This window comes from Ctenocephalides felis, unplaced genomic scaffold (genome assembly GCF_003426905.1).
Source record: "Ctenocephalides felis isolate EL2017-DRISC unplaced genomic scaffold, ASM342690v1 CF-g0.4_SCAFFOLD_01740, whole genome shotgun sequence".
NCBI classification, from domain to species: domain Eukaryota; kingdom Metazoa; phylum Arthropoda; class Insecta; order Siphonaptera; family Pulicidae; genus Ctenocephalides; species Ctenocephalides felis.
In genome coordinates this window covers 41,462-60,715 of record NW_020537894.1, presented here as the reverse complement: position 1 = coordinate 60,715, position 19,254 = coordinate 41,462, and the positions used below count along the sequence as shown (strand labels likewise).

General features: G+C 27.8%; 2 protein-coding genes across 2 annotated transcripts; both read left to right on the top strand.

Annotated features, from left to right (window-relative positions):
* Positions 1 to 197: 197 nt before the first annotated feature.
* On the top strand, positions 198 to 13,204 carry LOC113374358 (cohesin subunit SA-1-like). The gene is given in 22 exon segments (XM_026614453.1): positions 198 to 272; positions 414 to 535; positions 695 to 812; positions 1,268 to 1,298; positions 1,301 to 1,440; positions 2,009 to 2,213; positions 2,433 to 2,627; positions 2,630 to 2,657; positions 3,226 to 3,349; positions 3,502 to 3,680; positions 4,269 to 4,491; positions 4,936 to 5,157; positions 5,308 to 5,490; positions 5,566 to 5,778; positions 5,873 to 6,040; positions 6,868 to 7,053; positions 7,139 to 7,298; positions 7,505 to 7,635; positions 8,900 to 9,079; positions 9,143 to 9,351; positions 12,903 to 13,063; positions 13,140 to 13,204. Coding segments are annotated over 22 exon segments (3,318 nt in total).
* A 3,706-nt stretch (positions 13,205 to 16,910) lies between these two features.
* Positions 16,911 to 18,019, top strand: LOC113374359. Its single transcript, XM_026614455.1, has 2 exons — positions 16,911 to 17,119; positions 17,809 to 18,019. The coding sequence occupies exons 1-2, from the start codon at positions 16,948 to 16,950 to the stop codon at positions 17,946 to 17,948; spliced, it is 312 nt and encodes a 103-aa protein (XP_026470240.1). The 5' UTR covers positions 16,911 to 16,947; the 3' UTR covers positions 17,949 to 18,019.
* Positions 18,020 to 19,254: the final 1,235 nt, after the last annotated feature.

Below are 19,254 nucleotides of genomic sequence, written 5' to 3'. Positions count from 1 at the left end.
CAAAATAGAATTCAATTCTATAACGTTTTCAAAATCTATATTGAAGTTATTTAGTATATTAAATCACATAGTAAGTGTATTTGCAGTATTTTTTCTATTTTCTATAATATTCTATAATGTAGAGCTTTAATTGTTCTAGCAAGTACTTAAAAATTAAAAAACAAATCTTTTACAGATAAAAAACATAATTGATCAAAATGCATCGGCGAGGCGGAAAGCGCATTCGAATGGATGACCCCATTCCTCCGGAGTATGAGAATCCTGAAACCCCAGCAAACTCCTTCTGTTGATTATCATTCAAAGCAGCGCAGAGTGAGTTTTATTGTTACAGCTATTTTCTTGATGATTGCTAGTACCCTGAACTTTTATATATTGTTTAATATCCAATCATATTTTTTTAATTTTAATATTAGTATATTGTCACACACATTGTTAACCAGTACTTAATTTTTAGAGATCATGAGCTGGGTGTATCAGAGCCTAGTTCACAATCTGAAATGGAAAGTCCGCCATCTCCTATGAAACGAATGAACGAGCTCGTGCCAGAGGTAATTTATAATCAAATTTATTTTTTGATTATATGTGCTTTGAAAAAACACTAAAAAACGCTAATGGGCTCATAAATTATTTACTTAATATTCAGGTGTTCAGTATGTTTCCTCCTGTGAGCACGAAATGATTCCTCCTGATTCAGTTCCTACAACCCCCCCAACACGAAAAGAAAACCAGGGCGTAAACCACTTCATGAACATCATTCAGTTGATGACAAAAGTCTTTATTTTGTTTTAAGAAACAGTAAAGCACCTATGGCCGTAAGTTACATTATTAAATATTCTTTACCTCAGAAATAAGATTTATTTGGTTAATATGATCATTACTAGTGAGTGATACTGCTAATATTTTTTGCAGCTAATTTATGATGGATTATTTTGTGCTTTTGGGTTTAAAAATATTGTGGCCTGTAAACAAAGATTTCAAACATTTTTATTTAAGAAGCAGTGTATAAGTAAATAAATTAATCACTTATGTGAATGTACTATACATTATTATATAGTAACCAGAAATATCATTATTACTTTTAATATTACTATTAATATTACTTTTCAGCTAATTTATGAAGAATATTAACTGCATTCGAGTTTAATTTGTTTTGTTATTTTAATACTTTTTATTGCTTATTTCTTCAATTTTTGACCATTCCATTTCAATTGATAGTCAGTAGGTATGATAGTTTTTTTTTTATTATTAAACTATATTTACCTTTAAGTCTATCGTGGATGATTGGATTGGAACATACAGACAAATCGTGACACGGCATTAATATCACTTATTCAATTCTTTATCAATGCAAGTGGATGTAAAGGACGAATAACACCACAAATGCAAAGTGAAATGGAACATGCAGCTATTATTAGAAAAATGACAGAAGAATTCGATGAGGTACTTTAATAATTTACAGATAATGAATTTTGATTTAATGTTTATGAAACATGAAATAGTTGATTAATGTTAGTTCACTCTGTAATCATTTACATGAAAAATGCAAGTAATTCTCATACAACTTAATTTTATGCTGAAATGCTTTATTAAACTGAAATAATTTATGTTGATAGCACAGTGTAGGAAATAATTAAGAAGTCTTCTGCCATAAAATATTTAATATTTGCTTCCGGTTTAAGCTTTTAGAAATTTTATCTCCCATTTTCCCTAAAGTCTAATTTTTAATTTATCAAATTATAATTCTTCTCTAATTATAAGTCAAACTTTGTGTTGTGTGATTGATTTTTGTGTTCTCTTTTGATTCCCCTATGCATGTTTCATTATTTATTTTTGAATTTTATTGTTTATTATTTTTTATTGAAAGTGAATTTTATATCAAAAATTAAAAAAAATGTTTTATGAAAGAAAAATAAATATAATATGCATTAGGTAGGTTTAAATGTTTTTTTTTTGTAAGATAATACATATATAATGAATATAATAATTTGTTTATTCTTTATTTCTGCAGGAAAGTGGTGAATATCCTTTAATAATGACAGGACAAGCATGGAAAAAGTTTCGGCAAAATTTTTGTGACTTTGTTCAAACTCTTGTAAAGCAATGTCAATATTCTATTATTTATGATCAATTTTTGATGGATAATGTTATATCAATGTTGACTGGATTATCAGATTCACAAGTTCGAGCCTTTCGACATACTGCAACATTAGCAGGTATGACATACTGATTTTCTATGTAAATAAACTTCACAATTTGTGAGGTGTCAATTAAAGTGTCCTAGTTTGTAAAAATTGTTTTTTAAAATCACACATAGGATATACATCGGCAATCACATAGTTGCTCTAGCTCTAAGAATTTTTTGTATCATCAAGAATATTCTGAAAGAAATTTCCCTTTGTCATTTATCTATAATGATTTTTATTAATATACAGCTATGAAGTTAATGACTGCACTGGTGGATGTCGCATTACTTGTTTCTGTAAATTGTGATAATTCACTTCGTCAGTATGAGGCTGAACGCTTGAAAGCTAGGGACAAGCGTGCAACAGATCGTCTGGAGTCTCTTATGCAAAAAAGAACAGAATTGCTGGAAAATATGGATGAAATAAAAAATATGCTTACGTATATGTTAAATGTGTTTTTGTTCATAGATACAGGTAAGCTTTTTAAGCCAATTCTTATTTTTAATTAATTACTTGGATAGTGTAATAGTTTAGTGATAGTTTTGCTAAAGTGTTTTTGTAAGTACATAATATTAATGTTATAAATGTCATACAAATTTTTGTGATTCTTTTTTGATACTTTTTAGCTTTTTTCTATGGAATGATAGGTTTCATGTAGATATGCTTGAACTAAATATCTATGATATAGATATTTTGTTCTGTATGTATAGATTGAGTATATGTGTTTACTTCTTACGTTCTGTGAATTACTTCTAAAAATGTCAAATAATAACAAGGTTTTTGTAAGATTATTATTTTTAGTCACTTTTACTTATTTTTATGTAATTAATTTTCATGTTTTTTTTATACTTACACTCCCATTGTGAATGTTAAATGAATGTACGACTAATTGTAATTTACAGTAAGTAATAGATATTAATATTATCACTGCTTTTGAGATGCATTTGATATCTAGGTTGTGTATTTTGAGATATATTTATGAATATTAATTTAATCTTAGATTTATTCGTCTATGTAATCTAATCAATTGAATTTTTGACAGAGATACTTTGCCAGAGATTCGTTCCATATGTATGGCAGAAATTGGTGTATGGATGCAGAAGTTCCATTCCAACTTCTTGGATGATTCTTATTTGAAATACATTGGTTGGACTCTCCATGACAAAGTAATTATATATGTTATGTTTTTTGATTAAATTGTAATACACTGAAAAATGCAAAAAGGTGATTATCATAAATGCATTTGAGTCATAAATAAATTGTTATCAACAAATTTGATTTGTCTTAAAATATGTTTAATATATATTTTTAATGTTAGGTTGGAGAAGTGCGTTTGAAATGTCTACAGGCTTTATTACCTTTATATGCTACTGAAGAGTTAAAAGGAAAGCTTGAACTGTTCACAAGTAAATTTAAAGATAGAATAGTTGCCATGACTCTTGACAAAGAATATGAGGTTGCTGTCCATGCAGTGAAGCTTGTTATTAGTATTTTCAAGTAAGTAATACAATTAATTAATAATTCATATAAGAAATTAATAAAGTTCAAAGTTTGGATATTAATAATAGTCAATTTTCAATGTGCTAACTCTTGTTCTCGTTTGCCACCTTGGGAATGCATTAGTAGAATGATAATTTTCTTCATAAACATATTATTAATTGATATTATCTTCTAGATTTTATATAAGATGTCATAGGATATTTTTTAGTTTTTAAACTATCCTTAAATCAATATGTATCCTAGGATATTCAAAGTTCTAATTTGGAACAATTCTTAAGTTTCATAATGGATGAGATATTTCATTTATTCTCATATATAAGTTGTCATGGCAAATTATTTGAAAATATCTAGCTTGTGCATTTTTACTTGAAACAAAATTATGCATACATAAATGGCATACAAATAACTGATCCTTCATATAAAAGGAAAACTCAACAAATTGTTTTATGTATTTAATTATGCAAACTACCATTTGAACTTACTGTTGATACAATATTAAGATATTAAATAAATCAGGTTTAAATGCTTGCTTGATATTTTGACTAAGATATGTATTCCTTTTAGTGATTATTTCTTTTATTTTAGAACTCAAAATGATATTTTGACTGATAAAGATAGTGAGCATGTATACGAATTAGTATATTCATCACATCGAGCTGTAGCACAAGCAGCTGGTGAATTTTTAAATGAACATCTATTTCGTTTAGATGAAGAAAGTGCAACTGAACTCAGATCAAAACGTGGTAAAAAACGTTTACCAAATACACCTTTAATTAGAGATCTTGTGCAGTTTTTCATTGAATCTGAGGTAATAATGACTATCATTATTCATTGCCGACTAGCTATATATTGGATTTTTTTATTATATTCTTAACTTTAAAATAATATTTTACTTTTATAACTACTAAACTTTGCAAAGTTTTATCTTTTGCCACAGAAACTATTTAATAGCGCTTATTCAAAATAAATCACTTGCAATGTCTATAAATGCTAATGAAATTTATTTAATGAAACTGTAGTAAACTGCTTGCTTAATAATTTTTGTTTTTGGGCATGCTTATTTTATATGGCATTTTTACTTTTAAGTAAACCTATATAACATTAAACCTATAGAACTGATCAAAATATTGTCTTATTCAAGTAATTGTTCCATATAGTCATTTGAATGTGTAATATTAATATTTTCTATCCAACTGCTGTACAATTATTTGCTCAATACTTAATACCTATTTTTTGTATACTTCTTATGTAGCTTCATGAACATGCTGCTTACCTAGTAGATTCCTTGATCGAAAGTCATCCAATGATGAAAGATTGGGAGTGTATGACTGATCTTCTATTAGAAGACGCAGGGCCTTCAGAAGAAGTATTGGATAATAAACAAGAATCTAGTTTGATAGAAATAATGGTGTGTTGTGTGAGACAAGCTGCTACAGGCGAACCACCTGTGGGAAGGTCTAGTTCAAGAAAGATGGTAAATAAAAGTATTTATTTTTACTTTAATCTTTGCATTTACTCATTTTTGATTTGTATTTATTTACCTAATAATTGTGATACTTCTAAATCCTAAATGTTTGCAAATCGCATTTTTGTGAAATAATAATTGTCTGTTTATTAATTAAAGGCGCTAAGTGCAAAAGAAAATAAACAAGTTTTAGATGACAAACAAAAACTAACCGAGCATTTTATTAGGACTATTCCTATGCTTTTGTTACGATTTGGTGCAGACTCGGAGAAGCTGACGAATTTATTATCGATTCCGCAATATTTCGATTTAGGAATCTACACAACATCACGTCTAGAAAATGTTAGTATATTGTTAATTGTTATTATTGTTTATTGTATAATTGTTCACAGTAGTTTAATATATTATTTTTTGCAGAATCTGCAAGCATTATTATCAAAATTGCAAGAAATTATAATTAACCATACTGAAAGCGAAGTACTAGAAACTTGTAGTAAAACTCTAGAATATTTGTGTAAAGAGGGCACTCATATTTCAATAAGATGTGATGTTGTAAAATCAATTATTATCGATCATTGTGTAGATAAATATAATTATGCAATGGATGACTGGAGAAATATTATCAATGGGGTTAGTATTAAAGCACATGCCCTTTTCAAATGGTTTATTATATTCTGAATGATTGATTATGAAAAAATAAATATTTCCTAAAAATTTATTGCAGGATGAAACTCCTGATGATGATGAAACATTTAATGTGGTGAATAGCTTGAAGAAAATTTCGATTCTGTATTCATGCCATAATATTAACCATAAAAATTTATGGCAATCTATCATAATTGATATAATTGAATGCCAAAATGGCATTACTGATAAGAGTTTACCTAGTGAGGTAATTATCATTTATTTAAATTTCACATCCAGTGAATGTTTAGATTTTAAGTTGAATGCTTGTTTTTGACCTACTTCTAGAATATAATACTATGATCTTGAATTAAATACTTATTAATACTTTTTTGGGCCTCTCTTACAGACTTTAATTCAATTTAATATTCCTGACACTTTTTTTGCAAAATATCAATGATGTATTCAAAAATATTCTAGAGACCCAAAAATTTAGTAAGAAAAGCCTCGAATGTATGCATCAAGTGTTAAATGCATGTATTATTATTCAAGATTATTAATTTAGTAATAAATATAGTTAATAATAATTAATATTGCATATAGTATTGATTCATTTCTTTTAACATTGATTTATTAACCCTTATCTGTTGCTAGCTCTTCATACATAATTCTCACGAAGTTGTAGCTGGTCCTGATAAATATGCAATATCTCTTTTAATTAAAAAAAAAAAATGGTTTGAATACTTTTTTACATATATTATACTTATTATTTTAACTGCTTTCGAAATTTTCATTGCTATCATCTCGATCAAAAATTTTATTATTTTAATTTTTTTTTTTATTGTGATTGGTTTGATCGTTGTAAGCTCACAGGTGCCTTATTTGATTAACCCTTATCAGTAGTAAGCTACTAATAAGGGTTAATCAAATAATACCTTGTTCCAGTTGACCTTCTTATGCTTAACAATGTTCTTAAATCAAAATGATACACTTAGAAGTATCATATTTCTAAGACAAATAAGATATATTAAATTAATTTAATTAATTCAACTAAATATTTTTATAAATATGTCTTAATAATTATATTTATTTTAGGCTTTGAAATACTGTATAGAAGCATGTTACTTTTCCTTGATTTGGGATTTAGCTACTATTGAAACAAACACTGATCCTGTTGATTGTGCATCTTCAATCCAAACCCTAAGATCTAGATTAGATCAATATATACATGTTTGCAAGCAAATTATGACTAATGTAAATGATAATGATTTACGTGAAGCTGTAAGTTGAAAAAGAACTTTTATTGTTATAATAACATTTAAATAATACAATAATAATTCAAACTTATAAATACTTGCATTTTTAGGCATATTCTTCTATTTGTGATTTAGCCATTATGTTTTCTGAACAATTAGCTGTTCATCCGAAGGAGATGATGCATCCTCTGGTTTACATTCCATGTGCAGAAACACAGACAATATTAAATGATTTTGTACAGAACTATGTCTTCATACAACATCATGAAGGTAAAATATTATTATGAACTCTACATCATGCAGCACCATTTTGCATGCTGATAAAGCTGGCCCAAATACATGTTGCATTATATTTTAACTCGTATTTATTATCAGCATATCGACTAACGTTATTATTATTTTTGAAGTTTGTTATGAAATAAAACATCTAGATACCAGAATTAAACACTTCAGCTGACATTGCATTATGATTACAGAAGGGCATGATGAGGGACGAATCGAAGAACTGCATAAACGCCGTAACTTTTTAGCAGCATTTTGCAAACTCATAGTATATAATATTATACCAACTCAAGCTGCTGCAGATGTGTTTAAGCACTATGTTAAGGTAATATAATAGACAAATACATATTGATATTTGTTGTTATTTTTATAATTTTTACCATTTACTTAAGCATTTACACAATTCTTCATAATCTTGCTTAATAATATTTATATATATTTAGCAACACATGGTTTTCTGATATTTTGTTACTAATGCCAAGGGTATTCAAAAATTTATTTTTTATCTGTAGATTTTATAACAGTAAATGTTATTTTGCCTGGTAGTTTGCCAGACCTTATTTTTTAGGAAATTTTGCACAGTAACAGATTATAGTTGATTGTCAAAACAAAACTCTTAAAATATTATAGATCTTTGAGAAATGGCTTAATTATAAAAATACTAAATATATTTTTGTCAATTGCTATAATATTTTTTTCACTAATTGCACCTTAGAACCAATTGGTACAACTTACTAGCTTATAAAGAAATATTATCGATACAAATTTGAAACCAGCAAAATATTTCAATCATATTATAAAATATTGGAAACTGTTCAAATATACAAAAAATCTAAATAAATCTAAATTTTACTAATAGTTTTTTGATTGTTATTTAAAAAAATAATTTCGATTAATTTTTCTGCCAGTCCAAAAAAATCAAACATGGTTTATAAATAATAATGTTTATCATTATATTTGAAGGTTTGCTTATTAGTATTGGAAACTGTTCAAATATACAAAAAATCTAAATAATTCTAAATTTTACTAATAGTTTTTTGATTGTTTTTTAAAAAAATAATTTCGATTAATTTTTCTGCCACTCCAAAAAAATCAAACATTATAGTTTATAAATAATAATGTTCATCATTATATTCAAAGGTTTGCTTATTAGTATTGAAGTCTGACAAAAAATTTGAAAGTTTTTAAAATGAAAATGAACTATTGGCAGTAATCCCAATAACTAGGAAAATGAATTGGTATGTTATCGAGATCTTTATGTACACAATAGTTTTGTGTCTCTGTATAGTCATTTAACCAAGTAATCATTACTTAGTAATGACTATTCTGCATATTTTTTCTGTATATTCCTAATGTCTAGATCAGTTCTTAATAATAACTAATACCGTCAGAGCATCGTCAATAAGAATTAAGTGGTATTTCAACTATTTAAATAAGTTGAATCATTCTCCTGAATAGTTCAGTATCTAAAATACATTCTTACATTATAAGAATTATATTTGAATATATAATTAATTTGAATAGTTAATTAATAGAATATGAATAAACTAAATATACTTAATAAACTAAAATAAATTAATTTTTTCCAGTGCTACAATGATTATGGTGATATTATCAAATCAACTTTAGGCAAAGCGCGTGAGATTAACAAAGTAAATTGTGCAATGACCATGAGTTTGAGTTTAACCGGATTGTTCAAGGATTTGCAAATGAATGTGCCGGCTGGTGTTAAGGTTCCCAGAAATACAGAGGAATTTGCAGAGTTGAAAGTAAAGTATTCCTGTTTAATAATACATATACTTGTTAGTGATTAATAAATTTATAAACCTTAGGAGTTAGCAAAACGTTTTGCTTTATCTTTTGGCTTGGATGCTGTGAAAAATCGTGAAGCTGTTACTGCTTTGCATAGAAGTGGTATATTGTTCAGTGTAACCGCAGTCGACGAGTGCGATGACCCCACAAGAGCACCTTCGCGTTTGCCTTTCTTGGAGATTTTGAACGAGTTTACTAATAAGTTGCTAAAGCAGGATAAAAGAGTTGTGTAAGTCATATGATTATATATATATATATATATATATATATATATATATATATATATACTAGATGACCCGACAGATGTTATCTTGTACTCATGCCTACTATTTTGTAATATCCTATACTAATATTTATGCTTCCTATACCAAAATTTACGGTTTACCTAAAAATAATAATTATTGTTTTTTAAATTACTCTTCACACCAAAATGCATTAATATGAGCGATGTCAAATGTAGAACTGCTTTAAATAAAAATTGAAGTCTTTTAAATGGTATGACAAATTCAGAAAATATTAATATAGTATCCGCGGTAAAAGTACAATATTATTGCTCCAATAATGTTGCCTATAATTTTTGTAATTCAAGGGTAGGAATTAATTTGTCAAGTCTTGTTCATATGTGTATCATTCAATCTACAGTCAACTAACTAAATATTTTATATTCTAAATAATTTTTTGAATAAGTAAATTTATTTTTTTGTATTGTGAAAGAATTTAGTAAAGTAAAGCAAAATTTCTAGCACATCTCAGATGATTTTCGACAATAATAGTGTAGACTAGAGATGGGCTTATCATATCCGAAGCCGGATCGACTCGGATTTGACTCCGCTTCAGGAAGGAGTTATATCCGATTAACAACTCCACGACTCCGACAACTTTGAAACCGAAAAACTCGACACAAATGTGTTCTATAGTGCGTTGTTTATGCATTTAAGAATTTGTCAGATCCCATTTAATTTTTTGAAATGAAAATTTATGAATTAAATAAAATTAAAAAATATCAATAGAATAATTTTTCTAAAAAATTTACAAATAAATGACGAGTTGTAAAATTTTTCGGTCGACCACATGATGGACTCAATGACTCGTAATTTTGCTGACCAAAGTGAAAACGCAAAACTTGAATTTTCTTTTGATGTGAATATAATTGATTATTTTGATTAATTTTATATGAAAGTAATGTAGTAAACTTTGTAATAAAAGCAAAACATTTATCATAAAATATTTTCACCAAATAATAATACTTCTGAATTCTAATTTTTTCTTCTGCTATTTCCATTCGAGAATTAATATTATATCGGGTAGTTCGATTAGCATATTATTACTTTACATATGCATACTTACTTTTAAGTAAAAATTTAATACTATATATTTTTTGCTGCTTAAATACTATTGACGTCACTGATATATTTTGCACTCTAAAGTGTTGTTATTTCAGGCTATAGAAAAACCAGATTAAATGTTGTTTCGTGTATTTTTCGTTATGTATCTTATTCGGCCAAAGATCGTCGTAGGTAGAAATATGACCCTTACTATTCAATAAATTATATATTTGAGCTATTCACACTTGAACACAATTTCACTGTTCTGTATCTTTGAAGTAATATTTTTGTATTTTCTGGAAAAAAACGTATACCTAAAAGGTCATAAAACTGAATCTCAGAAGAGAAAGCGACCGCTATTCCTTCCCAAAGCAAAAATGCCAAAAACAGTAAATTAACGCACGAGTTAACATATTTAATACCAGTTTAGGAAAGTCGGATATGACAAATCCTGTGAAACAACTCCACTCGGATTCACTCCGAGGGAGGAGTTGTATCGGAGTGATAACTCCGGAGTGAGTTACCCATCTCTAGTGTAGACATTACATTTTTCTTATTCTAATATTGTCTAGGGTCATAAGGAAATTGAAATTTTTGGCAGATGACGGTTCTCATTTGTTTTCAATCCCAAACAATGTCTCAAATATTTTCAATGTCAAACAATGACATATCGTTTTCTCCATTTATTTCTACAATATTACTATATTTTTATAATCATTTACATTTTAAAAAATTCCCTTGACAAACTTCAGAAAGATTTATCAAAATCCAAATAATTGTTTAGGAAGAGTATCTTGACTTACAACCGTACAGGAGGATTTTATATATAAGGTGTATATATATATATATATATATATTTTGTATGATTCTGAATATATATATATATATATATATATATATATATATATATAGTAGTATAATAATTATATATAGCTCAGCTCCCATGATCACTTGTGGTGTACATGATGCGTTTTGATTGAATATAATTTGTTTGTTTCATTGAATTTGAATATAAGTTTTTGTGGAGACTTATATTTAAAGATAAGGTAAGACTAGCTGTAAGTGGAATTCTGTCTTAAGGCAATTAGGGCATTGTGCCTTAAGGCAAATTGCTGGAACTTCCCGTACCAAAAATTATTATTTTTTTCAAAAACAATTAACATTTTTGAAAAAAATTTACTTCGAAAAAATAAGATTTTTGAGAAACTATAAATTGGACAAAAAATTACTTTTTTTTTAAAAAAAAATTTTTTTAAAAAAATTTTTTTTTGAACAAAAAATGTTTTCTTCATTTTGACATATTTTGGACGATCTGAACTTGTTTTTCAAAGCAATCGTACTGCTTTAACTGCATAGAGACAAAATATAAAGCACGTAAGCGCGGCGTCGCTGTCTAACGGGTAAACATTGATACGGAACCCATAGGAAAATAAACAAAATTTATACTCATTGTTAAAATCTCTATAAAATATCTGAAAATTTGATGTGCATATGTCTAATGATCATTTTTGACCGCCAAATGGCATTTTTTTTTTACTTTTTTCGTTAGATCTCCGAAACCGCTAGACCTGCCTTTATGAAAATTTGATCAATTCTTTATCTTGTCAATACAAGTAAAATGTTTTTTGAATTATTAAAATCGGAGGCTCCATTCTCTTAAAAACTGAGTTACCGTTTTCGGCACTTTTTGCCCCGTATCTCCGGAACGGCTAGACCTGCCTTCGCCAAAAACTAATCAGCACGTCTTCTTATCAATACGAATCGAATGTTTTTTGAATTATTCAAATCGGTTGATCCGTGTTCCCGAAATCGTCGACGAAAATTTGTATCCGCATTCATACACACACACACACACACACACACACCACACACACACACATACATCCATTTTTTCTAAGGTATGCCAAAATGTTCAGAAACCTCTAAAACGTAAAGATAAATAAAAATTTTTATTTTCGATTTTTTTGCGATTACTATAACTTACCCTACGGGAAGTTAATAAGAAAGATAAGACCTTTTTATTGATGGTTGATAAATGAGAGATTTTCATTCTTCACATACATCACGTTTATTATTTTATTACTTTACACGTACATTACATTTTCTCTGTTTATATTAAAATACATATTCAGACCACTAACAATTAATAAGAACCTCCCACAAATAATTGTTTATATTTTTATATCAAAAGACCTGTAGAAAGAAGGGTATTGGCCGTCTTTCCATTTCTATTTAAAATTGGCATTACTCTTGTATTTATATATAGATCTTTTTTTTAAAAAATGCATGTACCAATTTTTAACTTCTTATCTCATCATTTGATCAAGATATCATGAAATATGTGTAAGTTGTAACTGTAAAAGATGCCGAAAAAAATAATATTTTGTGCGTAGACTAGTCAGCACATTTGGAAGCATTGGAATAAAACGTTAATTCAAATCTATCTTTTATGAAGATTATCATTTCTGGAACGCCGCATCAATGACGGGATGCCTTCAAGTCGTACTGATGAATGGCAACCATTATTCATATATCGTAACTCATTACTGCATGGAGAAACTGATGCTGCACCTGTGACATCAAAACGAGCATACACGCGCAGGAAAAAGGATATAAGTAATATAAAAATTGCTATGAATCAAGTAAGTCAAAAATATTATAGTCCCTTTCAATAATCTTAAAATATTTTTAGGTCATGCCGATGAAGATGAAGAGGCAGATGGTGAAAATATGGACTCTGATAACGAATATCCTTGAATTTTTAGCAATAATGTATTTATATTCTTTAAATTATGTTTATATATTTAAAACAAAATATCGATAATTTTAAATATATGTTTCGTATTATAACGTTTATATGCTAGATTTATGTAAAGATGCACTATGGGTACATGAGTTAAACACTAAAATGAGTATCTTTTAATAATACTTTGTTTCAAATTTATTTTAAAAGTACAGCATATTTACTGTCACTTCATAGGGAAAGTGACAATTTGAACGATTTGAAAACTTCAAGAAACCTACAAGTTTTTGATGAAGGTATATCAAACGACTATAGACTTTTCAGTGATATGGCTAAAAAAGAAGTATAAACTGTTAATATATATGCATTCAAATTATTGAATTTTTATAAAGGTTGCTCTGATACATACAACTAAATTTTGGATTCAGTACCAATACATGAGAAATTTTTAAATTCTCATAAGACTCAAATCAGGTAAGAAAGATTTAGAGGCAAACATTTCAATTATTCAAGTAAGCTTTTTATATCACACATGAAAATATTTCTAAAAACTTCTTAAATTTGCAGTGATTATTCTAAGGATGCATTTGACATTATCATCATATCTGATTTTTACAGCTAGTTATCTGATATAATTGTTCAATTCAAGATCACAAATATACTGCAAGTGTCTCTTGACTATTGGTCAACAAGTTTAGCTTAACAACAGTATTTTCTAACCACTAATGCTAGGTATTTAACAAATCAGAGCGTAGAATGTATCAATAAAATTAAAATGGATATTACTGATGATAATTAATTTCAAATTATGTTCAAAACAAAACAAATTAAAATAGATGCTTGGGCTTGGGTCAATTAATCAAAATATATATTTTTTAACAAATGAAATTTGTTTGAAAAGATAAAACAATATCCAAACTTTGAATAATATTAATTAACTTTCCAAAGAAGAATTTTATGTTTTCTCGAGAAAAGCTAATTTGCAAATTTTATGCTTTCTCGGCGTTTCAATTCGTTCTGAATAGTTTGACATTAAATTGGAAAAATTATTTGTGGGTTTTTAATATTTTATTATCTATCGATAAATTTTCACTCAATGCTAAAATTTTTCAACGAGTAGAGCGTATAAATTTAATCTTTGTTATCGAGCTAAATATAATTGGACTACTAAACTAACTATTATGAAATAGGAATTTGTAGTAGGAAAGTAAAAATTTAGAGTTTAGAGTATGTGCTTTTCAATTCCGCATTAAAAACATTTAAAATAAACAAAATTGATTGAGTTTGTGGTAAGAGGGCTGCATGTTTATTATTTAGTTACGAATTATAAAAATATAATATAAAAAAATTGGATAAAAAATTTAAAAAAAGGCGGCCAACCCTTGCTACTTAGTGGTATGAAAATTAGATTTTGTCCTATTCTTAGTTATTCTAAACGTAGAGCATAAAGATCGGTCAAGCCGTTTCGGATGCTGTCACAAGCATCATGATACGAGAATAATATATATGGGCTTATCGTTAACAACTCTACGACTCCGACAATTTTGAAACCGAAATAAATACTCGACACAAATGTGTTCTATAATGCGTTGTTTATGTATCTAGTCAATTTCCATTAATTATTTGAAATAAAAATTTATGAATAAATATCAATAAAACAATTTTTCTAAAAAATTCACGAATAAATGACGGGTTGTAAAATTTTTCGGTCGACCAGATGATCGACTCAGTGACTTGTAATTTTAACAGTGTTGAGAATCAAATTCAATTTAATTATTTCCTTTTGATGAGAAAACATTTAATTTTTTGGATTAATTTTATATAAAAATTTTGTAGTAAACTTTGTAATAAAGCAAAACATAATACTTCTGCTTTCAAAATTTCTCTTCTGCAATTTCCATTCGAGAATTAATATTACATCGCGTAGTTCGATTAGCATATTATTACTTTTACACAATTATATATTTGGTTAAAAGTATTAATATAATACTAAATATTTTTTGCTGCTTAAATACTAATGATATCGCTGATACATTTTGTACTCTAAAGTGTTGTTATTTCAGGCTACGGAAAAACCAGATTAAATAAATATATTTCGTTTCGTATATTTTTCGGTATGTATATTCCTGATTGCCGTCATTCACGGCCAAAGATTGTCGTAGTTAGAAATATGACCCCTTACTATTCAATAAATTATACATTTGAGCTATTCACATTTGGACACAATTTCATTGTTCTGTATCTTTAAAGTAATATTTTTGTATTTTCTAGAAAATACACAATGGTATGTATCATTTTGACTTTTATGCCTAAAAGGTCATAAAACTGCCTGTGAGACGAGAAAGTGACTGCTTCCTTCCCAAAGCAAAAACGACAAAAACAGTGAATGTCTGCACGAGTTAACAGATTTAATACCAGTTTAGGGAAGTCGGATATGATAAATCCTGTGAAACAACTCCACTCGGATTCACTCCGAGGGAGGAGTTGTATCGGAGTGATAACTCTGGAGTGAGTTACCCATCTCTAATATATATATATATATATATATATATATATATATAATATATCTGGTATGGTAAAATCGTTAGCTTTTCATTTCGGTGTATACTCATTCATAGTTCAATAAACAGACTATGCGCTTGCGCAATGTGTTGGCTTCCTTTAGGAGACAACAAATTAGACAGAGTTTGCAGTGGAAAATTTGCAACATTTACAAATCATTAACTAAAATCTTTGAAATTGATTTGTAATCATAATAGGCGTAAAATACAAAATACATTTTTTATATTTTAAAATCAATTTAAATGTATTTCAAAACCAATTTTTGAAATAGCATGCTTAATAAATATATGTTTGTTTCTTCTTCTGTTCATTAAGTAATTAAGTTTGACTTAATTTTGTTGATTATACACAGCAAAATGAGACCGATTCGTCACGTACAAAGTCATTCTAAATTACGATCAATAAATCAAAATATATAATTTTTAACAATTAAATAAAATAGAATTTGTTTGAAATATATAAAACAATTTCTAGTTTTGAATAATTTTAATTACTTTACGAAGAAATTTTATATTTACCACAGAAAATTCACTTTGCAAATTATATGTTTTCTCGGCATTTCAATTCATTCTGAATAGTTTTGACATTGAATTGGAAAATTTATTTGTGAATTTTTAATACTTTATTTTAAATATAGAGCAGTTTACTGCAGAAAATTAAAACTAAGTTTTCGACAAAAGTCCTTAACCGATTTTGGAACTTTAAAAGCCGTTGGAAGGATATTCGTTGGAATCGTGCTGAAGATTGGCCAGACCCTTTTATTTATAATTAATTGTAGAAAATTTTGTAAAAAACATATATATTTTTTATACACTCCTTCGTTTATAGTTCTGCTCTACAAATATGACTGTTATTCAAGTATCAATGTGTGGTATTTAACTTTTCTTGTTTTTTTTTTCACTAAGTAAGATATATACCAGGGCTCGGAACACGTGGCAGTCTATTTAGAATCATTGTTTAGGAGTTTTCCAATAGCTTGATGGATGCATATTAAAGAGCTTTTCTGTTTTCATTTATACACCTTTCATCATCTGAAAAATTGATAGCATTCAGCTCTCCCACTATAGATTGTGGAGTCGTATGTAGAAAGGGCATCTCCAGTTCATCTTTCTAAGCGTCATCGACAGCATCTTGCATACTTTCCCTTATAATAAATTGGCAAACCAAATATTAATATATAACAAAGTTCATTACAATGAATTTAAACTTGGTATTTATTATCGGTTGTTTAATATGCGGGACATTAGTGTCAGCTCAGGGCAGTAGTGAAATTACGCGATTGCTCGGAAATCAACAGATCGTTGGAAAACAAATAATGTGTGTATTAGATAAAGGCCCATGTGATCAACTTGGAAATCAATTGAAAGGTAATTCAGTATCTTTATCATTAGCTGTCCGAAGCAGGAGTATATTTTTTGCCAGAAAATCCGATCTCATATTTTTTTTCTCGACGTTTTGAAACGTTTGACATATTTGATATATGTATAGCAGCCAATTCGTCTAATTAGAAATATACGACACTCGAGTTTTCTTGCAAAAATAATTTCGAATAGAAAAAATTCTTGTTTAAAAAAAAATATTTTTTAGTTTCAAATAATATTATAATCATATCAGTAAAAACAAAACAGAAGGTTATAAAACATTTTCGTCAATTAAACACATTACGATTCATACCAAATCGTTAATTTTATATTTGCAGGAGTTTTCGGATTTTAAAACTGTTATTTCAGTTTACTGATTTCAGTGCACTGATTGTGTTGTGTATTATATTGGGTATGTCCTCAATACATGCACAAGATAATTTTTTTATTTTTTTTAAATTCTTTTTCATAAATTAGTTTCTGCAAGAAAAATCCTCAATCAAACGCAAAAAGCATCAATTTTGTGACTTTTAGGTGCGTTGATGATGAAAATATATATATCTATTTAATGAATTTTTAATTTTAGTTTTTTATTTTGACTTAAATATAGAGTTGTACCAAGAAAATTCGCACTATCAATGACTTATTTTTCTATTACAAATGTGTTATAAACTTGTTTTTTTTTTATGTTTTAGCTGCATTACCAGAAGTTTTAACACGAAATTGCCGAAGTTGCAACCCTCAGCAAGCCGCCAATGCTCAAAAATTGATTAGATTTTTGCAGACTCATTATCCAGAAGTTTGGTCTATATTAACCAAAAAATACAAGAGCTAATTAAGATGTCGACAAACTACTTTATTGAAGCTTATTTATAAGAGAAAAATACCATCATTGGACAATAAATAAAGGGCAACAAATGTAAAAGCATCTATGTATTAAATTTGTATTATTTTGTAGTTTGGATTATGCGTTACCTGTCGAATGCATAACATGTGCTAAAATTTAATTCGGTAAGATAATCTTATTCTTATATTTGCTACGGCTTAGGAATCAATTGCTTTTCATTTATTCAATTCTTCATTTAATGATTTTTTCATTCATCATCATTTTTCTTCAACGGTTATAAATTATCTTTATACGTCAGTCAAAATAATAAGTGCTGCAATGATTCGTTCTTCAGTAACTAACATGAAATTAATGTATTGTAATTTTTTATTAATAAGAATATACTATAAATATTATATTGATTTTTTATTAGATCATTAACTTCTTTGTTGGGTAAGTCAATGCAATCGTCTAAAAATCGAATTTGAACATTTTTGCATATCTTCACGTTTTGAATGTTTCTGAACAATTTGCACACCTTAGAAAAAATGGATGTGTGTGTGTATATGTATGTATGAATATAATTTTTCGGCCACGTTTTCGGGTGCGCGGATCAACCGATTTGAATGGTTAAAAAAATATTCGATTTCTATTGAGAGCGAGATTTTTTTTATTCATTCATATTATATAACATTCAGAGTTATTTAAAGACTCTATGAGTTATATGGCTAAATTAAATATAATAATAATAAAAAATAATGATAATTACAGAAAGAAATAAAAATAATAATAATAATAAATAAAAATGAATTAAAATTAAAGAAAAATAAATAAATAAAAATAAAAGAAAAAAACAAATTGTAGTAATATCGCTCCAATAAGCAATTGACTATGGAAAACAATTTTTTTACATTAAGTCTATAGGCTGTTTCTTGTGTAGTCTTCTTATAGGTGGATTATCAAGCAGATGAGCCAAAGTTGCATTAGGATGATCGAAAATTTTAGCATGATGTCCAGTACTACTATTTTTGATGACATCGACTACAAAAGGAATGTTGAGGTCATCATGTATGGTTTTGTTGCTAACAAACCACGGGGCATCAGTAATCGTCCGTAGTGTTTTAGATTGTAATCTTTGAACAAGTCCCACAATTGATTTACTATAACATCCCCACAGTTGGATTCCATACGCCTATACAGGTTTAATTATGGCTTTATAAATTAGTAGCTTATTATCTAATTTTGATTTTCGACCAATAAGCCAATTTAATTTTGAAAGTGTAAGCAGGGGCGGATTTAGAAATTTGGCGTCCTG